The sequence below is a fragment of the Motacilla alba genome, chromosome 10 (assembly GCF_015832195.1).
Source record: "Motacilla alba alba isolate MOTALB_02 chromosome 10, Motacilla_alba_V1.0_pri, whole genome shotgun sequence".
NCBI classification, from domain to species: domain Eukaryota; kingdom Metazoa; phylum Chordata; class Aves; order Passeriformes; family Motacillidae; genus Motacilla; species Motacilla alba.
The window spans coordinates 12958062-12972476 of NC_052025.1; the positions used below are offsets into that span (position 1 = coordinate 12958062).

Consider the following 14415-nt stretch of genomic DNA (forward strand, 5'->3'; position numbering starts at 1 on the left):
TAGGTGAAGACACATGCATGTCTGCCTGTTGTTGTCTGGTGCTTCCAGGGCCTGTCCCCTCTGGCAGATATCTAATTCCTTGCTGCTTTGGGGTCCAGGTGCCCCCACCCTGTCACGTTTGCAGGGATGCTGGAGATGGGAGTGTCCTACCTGCCAGTCAATGGGAATTGGAACAGGTACCTGAACGATGCTCAGGGTATTTACGAGGAGCTGCAGAAGGAGATGAAGAAGTCCCTGATGAACCTGGCCAACGATGCCTGCCAGCTGCTGCACGAGCACAGGTACCCTGGGCTGGGGCTGCAGGAAGGAGCCATGAGGGGCTGTGGGTGGGTGTGAGGGACGGGAGCAAAGCTGTGGTGTGACAATGGTGTGTCATCAGGTACAAGGATGACCCTTGGCTCTGGGATCTCGAATGGGACACACAGGAGTTTAAGCAGAAGAAGAATCCAGGGAAGAAGAAGAAGAGCAAAGGTCAGGATGGGAACAGCCAAATCTCCCCAGCAGCAAGGGATGCAGAAGAGTCAGCCCAGGAGTGGCAGGAGGGTGAGCACAGGGGATCCCTGGGGATGAGGGATGCTCCAGGACTGCCTTCCCAGGGGTGGACAAGGTTTGTTGGTGCTGCAGGGTGAAGCATTGCTGGCCCATGTCCCATGCTGCTGCGTGTGGTGGGGGACTGGTTTGATGTCCCTGTCCCCAGAAGGGTGGCCCAGAGGGCCCTTTGCAAGCCAGCTCTCCTTGCCCCACCAGACCCCGGTCCCCCCAGTGAGGAAGAGGAGCTGAAAGTCTCTGCAAGCCAGCTCTGTCTGGAGCGCCTGAAGGAGACGGTCGCGCTGCAACCCAAGAGACTCCAGCACCTGCCGGGCCACCCGGGGTGAGTTGGGGACCCTGTGTGTCCCCAGGGCTCTCCCTGCACTTTCTGACCCACCCTGCCGCTCCCCAGCTGGTACCGCAAGCTGTGCCCGCGGCTGGAGGAGGAGGGCTGGGTGCCTGGCCCCAGCCTCATCAGCCTGCAGATGAGGGTGACCCCAAAGCTGATGCGCCTGGCCTGGGATGGCTTCCCCCTCCACTACTCAGAAAAACATGGTTGGGGATACCTGGTGCCAGGACGGCAGGACAATTTGCCAGCAGCCCCTGTAGAGACCGATGGCCCCTCCTGCCCACACAGGTGAGAGGGGTGTGGTGGGGTGCTGGGCTGGAGCTGCCCCACGGGCGTGTTTGGGAGCTCCCTGGCTCCCTGGCACTCTGCCCAGGTCCTGCCCCAGAGCCTTGGGCCCCGTTGTGGGTGTGTCAGCTCTGCCCTCTCCTCTGCCAGGGTGATTGAGAACCTGTACAGGCAGCACTGCCTGGAGAAGGGCAAGGAGCAGCCCCCGGGGCTGGAGGCGGCTGCAGAGGACGAGCTGCTGGCGATGGACAGCAGCACGATATGGCAGAAGGTGAAGGAAGGGACGGAGGGTTCCCTGGTGGGAGGGAGGTGTGGGGCTGTGCTCCCTCCTGTGTGCATGCAGTCACCAGCCCCGTGTGCAGCTCCAGGGGCTGCAAGTACGAAATTCCCTTTAATGAGGGTTACTGGAGGAGTGGTGTTTGATCTGGCTCCCCCACGGTCCCTCTCTGCTGCAGATGGAGGAGCTGAGCCGGATTGAGGTGGATCCAGAGGAGAAAATGAACAAAGCGGACCAGAGCGTGGTGGTAAGGGGGATTTCCTGTGGAATGGGGTGGTAGATTGGTCTCTCTTTCCTTGGTTTCCCCCTCCTGCCATGCTTGAAAATGTTCCTGGCATTGGCTCACTTTGCTGGTCGCAGGAGGAGGTGGAAGAGCTGAGGTGGGCAGAGATGAAGAGCAAGCCCTCGTTCCACCATGGCAATGGTCCCTACAACGATGTCAACATCCCTGGGTGCTGGTTCTTCAAGCTGCCTCACAAGGCAAGCTGGGGCTCCTGGGGCTCTTCCTGTCCCCACAGTGCTGCTGGGACCCACGTGATCTCATCCCCTGGGATTGGGTGGGGGAAATCCGTCTCTGTAGCTGAGGCAGGGGGGTGCCCAGAGCTTTGCTGATGTGGGGTGGTGGCTTGCTGAGCCCTGACACCTCCTTTGCTGCTAAAGGACGGGAATGATAACAACGTGGGAAGCCCTTTTGCCAAGGATTTCCTGCCCCAGATGGAGGATGGCACCCTGCGGGCTGCTGTGGGCCGCACCCACGGGACAAGAGCCCTGGAGATTAACAAAATGATCTCGTTTTGGAGGAATGCTCACAAGCGGATCAGGTGAGCAGCTGCATTCATGGTGACACCTCTGTGGGTGGAGGCTGTGTTGAGACAGGGGAGTTTGTGAGGATGCACGGGGGCTCAGCATCTCCCCTGCCATGTGTCCCCTCAGTTCCCAGATGGTGGTGTGGCTGAAGAAAGGGGAGCTGCCTCGTGTGGTGACCAGGTACAGTACCCAAATCTGGACTGTTGTTCCCTTTACCCCGTGCCAGGAGGGCTCTTGCAGGGTGATGCTCATCCTTGCCTCTGTCCCAGGCATCCTGACTATAACGAGGAGGACAGTTATGGGGCCATCCTGCCGCAGGTGGTGACCGCAGGCACTGTCACCCGCCGGGCGGTGGAGCCCACCTGGCTGACAGCCAGCAACGCCCGGGTATGGCCACACTTGGATCCTGGAGGGAGTGTTTTGGGGCTCCCTCTGTGTTTTGGACTGATGGGAGGTGTTGGGTTGGAATGGGACCTGGGATTTTGAGTAGCAGGGCCAGAGCTGGGGTCCTCTTGCTGATGTGCTCTCATGTGGAAGAAAGAAAGGAGTCAGCAGGAGCTCAGGAGCTTCAGGATGTGGTGAAAGGGGAAGAAAACACCAACGTACCAATTTCTGTCTTTTCTCAAGCTCCCCTTCTTCTCTGCTGGAGTAACCAAGTGGGTGATGCTCCACATGAGTTAAACCCGGTTTTGACATTGAGAGCAAAACTTAGGGGCACAGGGAGAGCTGTGCCAGCACTCTGTGCCTGTGGGAGGAAGCCATGGAGGAGGAGAGGGATGTGCTCACCTGGCATCGTGTCCTGCAGGCCGACAGGGTGGGCAGCGAGCTGAAAGCCATGGTGCAGGTGCCCCCTGGCTACTCCCTGGTGGGAGCAGACGTGGATTCCCAGGAGCTGTGGATTGCCGCGGTGCTCGGCGAGGCGCACTTCGCCGGCATGCACGGTGAGCCGGGGCTCTGCTGCACGGCGGGGCCATCCCCCCATCCTCATCCCGATCCCCGTGGACATCCAACCTCCGCTCCCCTCCCACAGGCTGCACGGCCTTCGGCTGGATGACTCTGCAGGGCAAGAAGAGCAACGCCACGGACCTGCACAGCAGGACGGCCGCCACCGTGGGCATCAGCCGGGAGCACGCCAAGGTCTTCAACTACGGGCGCATCTACGGGGCGGGGCAGCCCTTCGCCGAGCGGCTGCTGATGCAGTTCAACCACCGGCTCACGCAGCAGCAGGCGCGGGAGAAGGCCCAGCAGATGTACGCCGTCACCAAGGGCATCCGCAGGTGGGTGCAGCCCGGGACGGCGTGGACAGGGCTGGTGGCGGTGCTCCAGCCAGACGAGCTGGGTTGCTCGCTCTCCCCTCCAGGTTTCATCTCTCCGAGGAGGGGGAGTGGCTGGTGACGAAGCTGGAGCTGGCTGTGGACAGGGCGGAGGATGGGTCGGTGTCGGCCCAGGATGTCCAGCGGATCCAGAGAGAAGCCATGAAAGGGTGAGAGTCCCTGCACGGCTCTGTGGCTTCAGGGTGTGAGGGGGTGAGGGCTGCAGCCTGATGGGCAGAGGAGAGAGATGGGGCTGGATAGTCTTGGTCCACCCTTCCTGCTCCTCCAGGCCCGAGGAGGTTTGATTCGGGGGCTGTCAGCCTCACCCACTTTCCCAGTGAACAGTTAGCAGGGTCTTGTCCTGCTGCCCCAAACCAGGAGGGAGTGTTTGAGGGTCTCAAATGGGGACCTGCAACCCCCTTCCACTCTTCCAGCAAACCTCCCCTCTGCCCCACAGGTCCCGGAGGGAGAAGAAGTGGAATGTGGTGGAGCAAAGAGTGTGGGCTGGAGGCACCGAGTCCGAGATGTTCAACAAGCTGGAAAGCATTGCCTTATCCCCCTCCCCACAGACCCCAGTGCTGGGCTGTCACATCAGCAGGGCCCTGGAGCCTGCCATGGTCAAGGGGGAGGTAAGGATGCAGCTCTGGGATGCTGAGATTTTGGCTTTGCTTATCTATTCTGAAATGGGTGCCTGACGTTCAGCCCCTCTTAGATTACTGGAGGCCCACTAGGCTCTTGTAGCCATTCAGGAAACCCATTGTGCCTTTATCTCCATGCCACCAAGAAAACCCAACCAGCCTGAGTTTAACAGATCTCTCCCAGGAGCTGTCCTGTATGGGTACCGTGCCCTTGGCTGCAGTGCTCTCTTACTGCCCTTCTCCTTCCTTTCACCAGTTTGTGACCAGCAGAGTGAACTGGGTGGTGCAGAGCTCGGCTGTTGACTACCTGCACCTCATGTTGGTTGCCATGAAGTGGCTCTTTGAGGAGTTTGACATCAACGGGCGCTTCTGCATCAGCATCCACGACGAGGTGCGGTACCTGGTCCAGCACCAGGATCGTTACCGGGCAGCCCTGGCCCTGCAGATCACCAACCTCCTCACAAGGTGAGAGGTGGTGGCTCTGGTGTCTCCTGGGGAGGAGCAGCTGTGACTCCAGAGTGGGACAGGCCAGCCCCAGGGGCTGGGCTTGGTTTTGCCTACAGCAAGCTGGTGCACAGCAGTTTTCTTCTCTCAGGGCAAGTTAGCAGCACTGGAGGCTGCAGTTCCTTCATGCTATAAATGGACCTCGGCTTTGCTTTCCAGGGATAATGTGCTGACAAAAGCTTTTTTTTTATCATAGCTTTTGGTCCTGCAGGGACGGGGCCAGTCACTGGCTCTGCTGGGATGCAAGTGCATCGCTTCATGCTCCCTTCAGCTCCGCAGCTGTCACATGGCAGCAGCCTTTGGGCTTGGTTGAGGAGCTGGGAGCCTGAAACTGTCCCATCCCTCATCCCCTGCTGCCTTCAGGGGACAGCAAGGGGCATGGCTCATCTCTGCTGTGAGCACCAGCACTGTCCCCCCTCCCACAGCGTGGGGTGTTCCTGCTGCTTCCCTGCCCCACGCAGAACTAAGCTCAGTCTAGAAAGCTCCTGACCTCCAAGGGCGCCCATTGATCCAGCTCTTTCCCAGCCAGCTTTGCCAAATCCCCCTCCCAGCACCATGGGGTGTTTGGTTACACAGGAGCTGGCCAAGGTGAGTTGTTTCTCCTGTGTGGAGGCAGGAATGACACAAACAGCCTTTCTGCAGGCACAGCAGGGCAGGTACCCTGATGTTCCTGCCTTTGTGCTGGCTCCTGTGAGCACAGGGCTTCCTGCTGGGAAAATCCTGCATCTGCTCTGCCTGCCAGGGAGGATTAGCCAGCAGTGAGGGGCTAGATTCTTCCCTTTTCTTGAGGAGGCTCCACTACTGTCCCTCCCATGCCCGCTTTAGCAATTCTTGACCCTCCTGCTATCCAGGACTTAGAAAGCACCTTGTTCCCCACCTGCTGAGTGATAATTCCCTGTGAGGGGTGGCTGGCTTGGTGGTTTGGTAAATGTGGCTGATTGGAACTGGGTGTGACAAGGCCAAGGGTGATGTCCAGCACTGTCCCACTTGTGTTCTTGCTCTCCAGGTGCATGTTTGCCTACAAACTGGGCCTCCAGGATCTGCCGCAGTCAGTGGCTTTCTTCAGTGCAGTGGATATTGACCAGTGCTTAAGGAAAGAGGTGACCATGAACTGTGTGACGCCGTCAAATCCCACGGGGATGGAGAAGTATGGCATCCCTCAAGGTGAGCAGTGTCCCCTGGAATCTCCTCCCCACCTGCAAGCTGCCCCCTGGAATCTGCTCTGTGTGAACCTTCCCAGCGTAAGCACAGCACTCGGCCTGAGTAGTCATTCCCTGAGGGCTCTGCTCAGCTGAGGCACCTCATGAACCCCTTGGTTCCTGGCACATCATCTGACCTACAGGGCAGCCACCATGCTGGAGCCTGCCCCTCCTTCCTCACTCCTCAAGTGTTCATGCTGCTGCTTTCCAAATATTTGTGAGTGATGAGCCAGGCCTGGCTCTGTTCTCCCACTTTGCTTTGTGCCCCTTGGAGGGGCCCTCCTGTGCACTTTTAACACAAACCAAATTTAATTTCTTCTTTTCTGAGAGGAAGCACCTCAGCAACCTTGTTTTGTCAATTTTGCCCTGCAGACCCAAACTTTTTCATTCCTTTCCCTCCTTCCCTGCTGTCCCTTAGCCAAGCACAGCTCTGTTCAGAGAACTGCTCTGGCATTGCTGGGTGCTTCCTCAGCAGTCCCAAGGCCTCAAGTCATCCCTGTCTGCACTCAGTCTAACCCTCCCATTGCTGCGAGCAAACATTTAACTCGTGGCTGGGGAAGCAGCTCCTCCTCACTGTGCAGCAGCTCCTCCCCAGATAAGGGAAGAACCTACCCTCAGATTTGTTCTCTCAGTCACTGCACACATCAGATGCTCTGCCCTGAAGTAACCTTTATTAGGACTCTTGACAGGCAAAGGGTGCTTTCAGAAACAGGGTTTGTGCTCTGTAGGCAAAAAGGGCACTTTTCACCAAGAACAAGGCAAATTAAACAAGTGCATCACAATCAGGGTCAGCAAAAACGTAACAGCAAAACCAGCCTGGGCAGAGGAAGCTGTGGCTTCTCGCTGCTCAGGAGATGCACACAGCAGCTTCAACTCCAAGGCAGAACAGTTCATGCTCCCAGCTCCCTACTGGTGCTGGTTTCTGCATTCTCACCACCACCCAAAACAGAAGTTTGAATAAATTTAGGGCGTTCTGTGCTAGATGCTCTGAACTAAAGCAAATCCCAACCATCGCTCTCTTGCATTGCACAGTCTGAGTGTACTGCAGGGAACTGACTGTCCCCTTGTCTTCCAGGGGAAGCACTGGATATATATCAGATAATTGAAATAACCAAAGGTTCGCTGGAGAAGCAATGACGACACCAGAGTGCCAGGACAACTGTCCAGACCGCGTGCCAAAGCCTCCCTGTCCTTTCAGAAGCAGATCTTCTGGCAGGGACTGACTGATCCCAGCTGCTTCCTTTCCATTTTGCTGTAAGAAGGGATATTCCTGGGGAAGATTCAAATAGCAGAGGCACTTCTGATGGCAGCAGCCAGCTGCGAAACCTGAGACAGGGGCCAGAGTTGCTCCCATGGACACAAAGGAAGAAGGCATAAGTATCTGGCAAGAGAAGCAATAAGCCATCATCTTCTTATCTGCAGTCTCTGAGACCAAGGCGGGTCCACCACGGAACAGGCACTGTGAGAGGAGGCAGTGGCAGCAACCCCAGTTTATTTTTTTCTCTGTCTCTTCCTTTTGGGTTCCTGGTTTTCATCTGTCTGCTCCGCCATGCTGCTCTGGAGAGGGGAGGGAGAGAGCACCAGTAGAGTGTGATTGGTTTTGAGTCAATAGTTTAAGGAATGGTTACCTAGAGCAAGAAGCCAGCTGTGCAGAACAGGATTTAGCTCTTTTGTTTCTCACTAACAAAATGACCTGAATATGGGATTCCTGTCAGCCACTGAGACTTTCCCCATGGGCTACCCCCTCCCCAGTTCATGCTGGAACTTAGACCACGGGCTACCAGTGGCACAGGATAGGGACTCTGTCCTGGGTTTTGGCTTGTTGAAACACTCAGGAAAATATGGCCAGAAGCACCAATAAAAACCTGGACAATCAGCAGAGTAAATGGTTTATTTTTCTTAGCCAGCATGTTGCACTGCCTTCACCAGCACTGTGTAGTGGGGATGGGTCTGAGGAGAACGATGCCTTGCAGAATTTGCCCTGCCAGGTCTTTATCTACAGAAACTTGCATACAAAACCACTTTACATCGTGCTGCAAAGAGCTGATCCAGGCAAACAGTTTCACTTCCCCAAGACCAGGGACACAGAGCTGGTGCATAAAAATAAAGGTTGCTTGAGGCAGAGGGCTGGGGTATAGAGTGTGTTCTGAGAGAAGCTGTTCACTCCTTCCATCAGTTTAGTGAGAACTAACCTGGGGAAGACAAGCTGTTCTAACCTCACACATTCCTGCACAACTCACAAATACAGCTGGCTTCTAAAGAGGAGGAAACCGATCAGTAAAAGCAGCTAAATGAATTCTGACCTGGTCGTTGTGTGGCTCGTTCTCGGCATCCTCCGAGTTCCGCTCCTGCAGGGCGCTGTCCAGCACCGAGGCGTTGATGCGGAAATCCCGGGAGGTGCTCAGCTTCATGTACTGCATCAGGTTCACCTGCAGCAACCAAGGGGAAACCAGGCAGGGGAAACATTCAGCCATGAGCAAGTTTAGTTTTCCACCCTGCCCAGTCCTTTGCACAGCACTGGGACAGAGTCCATCGCGGTAATAATGCAGGACTGAAGCACAAAGAGGGTGAAAAAGCACCTGCCCCCGTGCAGGCCAGGGGCCCATTTACATTTTCCTAAAAGCCAAGTGATTGCCAGCTACTCATGCAGGACCTCGTTGTGGTACATTTCATGACACAGACTGGGGGAGAGTGAGGAAAGCTGGCACGAGGTGTGCATGTTCCTGCTCCACCGGGAACCACGGGTCACAGGCAGGACTGATGTTGGCATGGGCTGGTGTCAATGTGGCAACAATTCAGCAGTGTTGGGCCAGGAGCATGGGCGAGGGCTGAAAGGTCCCTACACCTTCCTAATTTTAGCATTAATAGAGACTTTACAACAGCCCTGCACCATGCCATTGATCCCACTGTTCCACTAGATTCAGGTCGCAGAAGATCTCTCTGCTTTACATTACCTTTGACTTCTTGGAGAGATGGATAAGGAACTTCTCATATTGCTCAATTGCAAAAATCAGGTTTGGGATTGGCTTGGTCTCCCGAAGAACTTTGGCCTGAAATGTGAGAGGAGTGAGATGTGTCAGATTTGGAAGACCAGAACATTCCCAATTTAGAAAAGTCTTCAGCAGCCTTGCTCTGTACCAGTCCTGCCCCACCCAGCAAGCCTTGCCAGCTTTGTCACTAGCTTTAAATTGACTCCCAGGATGGTTCTGCAGTGAGGCTCTCCTGTGCATTGTTTTGTGCTCTGCCTGCAGTCCACAGCCCTGACATCCCTGTCAGCAGCTCCTCTGCTCCAGCTCTCCCAAGGCATCACAAGCACGAGCCATCCAAGCAAAGAGCACCCTGACGCTTCACCACATTGTTGTCCTGCTTATTCACCACCACTGGTGCTTGTTCCCCATGGTGACAGAGTGGTGAAGGACATGCAGCATTTCAGCCCATTTCCATACACTCAGGGAAAAGCTAGGAAGATCATACTTGTGGCTTTTTTAAACCCTTAACATCACAGAAATGTCTGGGACGGCTGACGAGACGGAGGAAATGCTGTCTGAGAGCACAAACAAAGGACATCAAGGACCAGGAACCTGCCAGCCTGCTCACTTGCTCCCAAACAAATAATCCAGCCATTTTCAACTGCTTTACTTTAGTGGAATCCATGCCTTCCTTCATCTTTAAATGTACTGATAAAATTGAGAAACACTTAAAGAGGATGCAACATCGGTTCCAATAAATTAGCCTATATCTCTAATTTCATAGCTTACCCCAAATGGTAAAAATACCAGACAAGGCAGACTATCCAGATTGACCTTTGTTTCACGTCCATGAGATTTTAAGCTGCATTTAGTGAAGATGGCTTTTTTGTTGTGGGTTTTTTTGGTTGTATTTTGTTTGGTTGTACTTTTTTAGACTTTTCTCTGAAATTACGGTATATTAAATTTCGTTTTTACTTAAAGGCCCAACTGACAAATTGTCTGGTGATCTGTAAGAAGCCACCAGGTACCACAAACCTCGAGGTATATGATCCTGCCCATGTTCTCATGGAGTGAGTCAGTCTTACCATTACTGTGGAGACTGCAGCAGCTTCATCCTCTTTCTTCTTCTTTTTCCTCTCTTCTACAAAGCTTAAGCTCTCACTGTGGATGTTCTGAAGGAGAATGCCAAAAGATGTGTCATTAGAGGGTAAGCAGGGAAGAAAGGCCAGCCAAGAAAGGCCAGAGAAGTCCTTTTTCTAGCCAGCTAACAGCATTACCAGCTAAGATAACAGAAAGGTGGCAATATAAGGGTAGAATTAGGTGTGATCTCAAAAAAAAAAAAAAAAAAAAACCAAGAAAGAAACTAATTTCATAATTTATACATTCAGAAATATGCATGCATGAGAAATCTCTAGCAGTGATCACTCCGCACACCACGACACCTTCCCCAATATGTGGTAAAGTTCCTATGGCCCTCACATAAGTACCCAGGTCCCCTCCAGGCAGATAAATCCCAGCTCCAGCACTGCAGTCTTTGGCACCCACATTACTTCACACTGTGATGACTGCAGTGTTGTTGACCTTTATTTGCCATTGTGGTTAACAGCAGTATTAATCTCATCCAAAAAATCCCACATGAACAGAGGGGAAAAAAACCCAGCTAAAACCCAGCTCCTTCCCTGCTCAAGCAGAAATCAGCATGTTCAGTCCCAGTGGTGCTGAAATGTCTTATGCTATATTTGACAAAGTAAAGCTTGAACTGTAAGAAACTCAGGTCATGTCAAGAAGATTAATAATCCCCAGGAGTGCCTGTGTACTGAAGCTGATACACCACTCAGCATCAGACAGACTGGCTGTGATTGTGCCAGTTAATTCAGGCCTTACCTGTACGTAAGTAATGAATGAGTAGCACTGTGGGGTCAGATGGGAGCCTGAGAGCTTCACCTGTAAAGGAGCAGAGAGGCTGCTGTTACTCCTAACTCAAAGCAATGAGCCATTTCCCCAGAAATTTGCTCACACTCACCAGCTTTTCCAGTCTTCCTGGGATGGTATTTGAGCTGCTGCGGCAAGCCTGGATATACTGCAAGGAAAACAGGAGTTTCTTCTAGGTGTGCTGTTCCCATCCTGTGTCCAGCTGGAGCTCAAAGCAGCTCACACAATGGCACAGTGGGGAGGGCAGGATTTGCACAGATATCCTCCCCAGTGGCTCGTTATATCCCAAATGCCATGTCTGCATTCCAGAGCTGTGAGAGGAGAGCTTGGGGCAGTCACCACCTGGTTTCAAAGGAGCTCCACAGGCCTCTGGAGTTTCATGGCCCAGTTCCCCCAGGTCCTGCTTCAGGGAATGGGAATGAGTGGCAAGGGAAGGGCTGGTGAGCACTGTGAGAACTCTGTGAGTGCCCTTCATTGTGCACACAGTTGTGTAGAGGAACCCACATACTGGAAACAGCAACTTCAAGCCATGCAAAGCCAAATTCAGCTGGAGAGAAGCTTTTCTTTTATCTCCACTGGTACAACTATCACTGCTCAGAAAGGTCATGAAATCGAGGGCATGAAAGCCAACAGAACAAGGGCTCAACTCCTTCAAGAGATCAACAGCCCAGTCCTGAGCGTAGCTGCTGCCAGGGGTCACTGTGAGCTTGCTGCAGAAGGTGGGGAGAAGGTTTTTAGCTCAGAGGCAGCCCACTGTCAGCAGAGCACACTCACATGTTTGATGAGGGAGGTGAGAATTGCGTATGTCTTGCTGAGGCTTCTCAGCAGTGTGTCCACACAGCTCCCTGCTGGGAGTGCAGTCTGCACCAGCTCATGATAGACTGTCAGAAGAGTTCCCAGCTGCAGAATTACACCTTTCTCCAGAGCCTGAGATTGGTTTGATGCCTGAGAGGGGTCTTCTAGAAGAAAGAGATGAATATCTGGTGAATATATATCTAATGAATCCAGTTGTGCAGGTGGGAGGCACAAAAGACCATCTTTGTGTCTGATGCATAAAGCCCCAGTGGGGCAAGGAGAAAATAATCACTGGAGAGATTTTATGACAACACCCTTATCTTACTTTGTTCAAGTGGAACCACCTCAAGGGAGAGTTCAACCTTACCTCAGACTATGCTATCTCAAAACCCTCAAATATCTTTTTGCTCTCTGTCTTTACCTGTTTTTGACAAAGCTGTAACAGTAAGGACTGGACCACTTTCATTACCTGATGTGTCTGACCCCAGACTGGTGAGTTTCTTGATAAGCCAATCCACCTCTTCAAGGACCTTATCCACCTGACCCAGAACCAGCAGCTGAGACAGAAACCAATAACAAAACAGATTTTTGGAGGAGTTTGGCACAGCAGGAACCTGCAAGCTGCTCCAAGCACAGTAGCCCTGGACGCTGCAGGTGTCACACACACGCTGCTCTGACTCACACAGACAGTGGGGGCTGCAGTCTTGGCATTCACTACGGCGAAATGGCACCGACCCTCCACTTCTATGTCCTGGGCACAGGAGAGAAAACAAATTCTGGTAAGACTTTAACTGCTGTCACGTAGTTTGCACCAGAGATGCACTCAATTCTGACAGCACTATGTGAGGAGGAGCTCAGCTGCTCCTGCATCATACCTGATCTATATCTCCCAGGCAGGCGTGGATGTCTTGTGCAAGCTCCCGCAGGAGACCAACAGGGCTCTTGTAGAGAACGTGGACACTGAAGAGCAGAGACAGCAAACCCTTGCAGCAGGAAATATCCTCTGTGGGGAAGAGAAAGTGACACAGTGCCAAGTGCAGAGCTTGTCTAGCTACTTAGGAACATCAGACATCCAGTGAGGGAAAGCCTCAGATTCAGTATAGATTCAGCAGTAGGTGAAAATCCTATCAAAATACCCCAGCTACAAAAGCAAGGTTTAAAACATCAGGCATCCCTTGTAATAGTGCAAGGGGAACTATGGTCCACTGGAGCTGTTTGGTCCTAGGAAAATGGTGACCAAAAGCACTGAGGAAGTGCAATACAAACCCTGGCAAGAGTACTGTCTTTCCTGAGTATAAATCCCGATTTGAGCCTAAATAACAAGGGAGAAAAGTCAAGTATGTGAGTGGCATCCTTTCCTTCAGAAATAATAGTTTTAGAGATGGAGCTCCCTCTCTAAAACTTGTACTTGTATCACAATGGCAATCTGCCACAGAATGGGACCTGAATGTGTCTTGACAAAGAGGTAAAACCAGGACAGAGCATGTAAGGGTCTAATGTCAGACCTGACACATCACATCTAAACATGCTCCTCAAAGCTTACTTACCAAGAGCATTTTCTTTGCAAACTTTGACTGTCCAAGTCAGGAACTGAAGGAACTATTTAAGAGGAGAAAAGGTACCATGACTTTGAAACAGAATTCAAAACACAAAACTACTACTAGTAATAAAAATCCAAGACCATGAATCATAGCAGAGGAAGATGTGTAGGGAACCCAGCTGTGCTCTGTGAAGTTCCACAAGGGATAGTTAGCCTACTAACAAGTCAAAAACTGAGACCCAGGACAGGGTAATGGCTATACATCCCCTTGGACAGAGTAACAGCTCCATTTAATTTAAGGTAAATGATGACTCGACTTCTGGCACAGTTAGTGCAGTTCCTAGCTTGTAAAATTGGGGCACTTTAGAAAATGACTCCTTGCATGGAAGGAATTAGGCACTCAGCCAGTTTGGACTGGACACAAGTCTGCTGGCCTTTTTTGCCTCTACTCCCATGTGGAGGCCACACCACAGCTAGGCTATGTTAGGAGTCCCTGCTCAGGCAAACAAATCATTCAGGTGCCCAAAGGCAGGATCAGAATGTGCAGGAGTGGGATGGCAAGACAACTTCCTCTGAAGTGTCCTTGCAGGTGTGTGACAGGTGAGCCCTTCACAGTGTAACACAACTGTCCCTTTGACCTGGTGTGGTCTGTGGGAGGAAGCAGGACACGCATGCCAGAGCCCACAGATGCCAAGCCCATCTGATAATCTCCTTCCCACAGCCATGGCTATGTCACCCTGCCACCATGTGAAGGCTGAGGAGTACCTGCTGTGAGCCTGGGTCCAGGAGTTTGGACAATGTGGAGAGCACAGTGATGAGTGACTGTGTTTCCTTGGCATTGAAGTCATCTTCAGCACTGCTGAGCTGGTTCACCAGGGACCTCTGGTTAGGGGAAGGAAAACACTCCCTGAGTGTGAATATGTGTTGCATAAGCAAATAACCAGAAGCTGCAAGCAGATAAAGGGATCAGCAGCAAGGAGAATGACAAAGAGTACAAAAACAGGACTCTTCTCAAGAACAAGTGTTGATTTTTGATAGGAGTGCTTACATACAGCCTGCATATGGTCAGTGTGACTTTTAGAGTACTCAGGTAAGTTTAGGCTGCACTGAAGAACCTAGAGTTCTGTAAACACACATGCACATCCACCCACCCCGAGGAAGCTTTCCTCAGGGATCAGAAACTTCTCTGAACTGCTAGTGAATCAGTGCCACAGTTGCTGTCACATACCTAACCCCGTGGTCAAGCAACAGAGAGCTAGCAGTGTTTCCTGCCAGAATC

The 14415-nt window shown here is 52.5% G+C and overlaps 2 protein-coding genes across 2 annotated transcripts in view; one reads left to right on the plus strand and one right to left on the minus strand.

Moving 5' to 3' along the window:
* The first annotated feature begins 65 nt into the window (after window positions 1-65).
* POLG (DNA polymerase gamma, catalytic subunit) lies at window positions 66-8162 on the plus strand. The gene is made up of 17 exons (XM_038147356.1): window positions 66-281; window positions 380-543; window positions 748-871; window positions 941-1165; window positions 1313-1433; window positions 1618-1686; window positions 1800-1919; window positions 2100-2260; window positions 2373-2426; window positions 2516-2633; window positions 3052-3187; window positions 3277-3523; window positions 3607-3729; window positions 4017-4188; window positions 4454-4662; window positions 5708-5865; window positions 6976-8162. Exons 1-17 carry the CDS (start codon window positions 127-129, stop codon window positions 7035-7037), a joined length of 2418 nt encoding a protein of 805 aa, XP_038003284.1. The 5' UTR covers window positions 66-126; the 3' UTR covers window positions 7038-8162.
* The window catches only part of FANCI (FA complementation group I), a 23690-nt gene continuing 16598 nt past the window's right edge, over window positions 7324-14415 (minus strand). The window contains exons 26-37 of the mRNA XM_038147355.1: window positions 13902-14018; window positions 13144-13195; window positions 12472-12599; window positions 12279-12347; window positions 12066-12153; window positions 11576-11760; window positions 10893-10949; window positions 10754-10813; window positions 9955-10041; window positions 8855-8950; window positions 8204-8329; window positions 7324-7457 (exon numbers count right to left, since the gene is read on the minus strand). Of these exons, the coding sequence (XP_038003283.1) occupies window positions 7392-7457; window positions 8204-8329; window positions 8855-8950; window positions 9955-10041; window positions 10754-10813; window positions 10893-10949; window positions 11576-11760; window positions 12066-12153; window positions 12279-12347; window positions 12472-12599; window positions 13144-13195; window positions 13902-14018 (1131 nt within the window). The 3' untranslated portion in view covers window positions 7324-7391. The remainder of the gene's footprint in view (window positions 7458-8203; window positions 8330-8854; window positions 8951-9954; window positions 10042-10753; window positions 10814-10892; window positions 10950-11575; window positions 11761-12065; window positions 12154-12278; window positions 12348-12471; window positions 12600-13143; window positions 13196-13901; window positions 14019-14415) is intronic.

What these genes read in the sequence shown, in the direction of transcription:
- POLG (XM_038147356.1), top strand. Translation starts at nt 127, where the DNA reads ATGCTGGAGATGGGAGTGTCCTACCTGCCAGTCAATGGGAATTGGAAC. An exon ending in CAGCTGCTGCACGAGCACAG is followed by an intron (nt 282 to 379) that starts GTACCCTGGGCT and finishes GTGTGTCATCAG; the next exon opens with GTACAAGGATGACCCTTGGC. An exon ending in GAAGTATGGCATCCCTCAAG is followed by an intron (nt 5,866 to 6,975) that starts GTGAGCAGTGTC and finishes CTTGTCTTCCAG; the next exon opens with GGGAAGCACTGGATATATAT.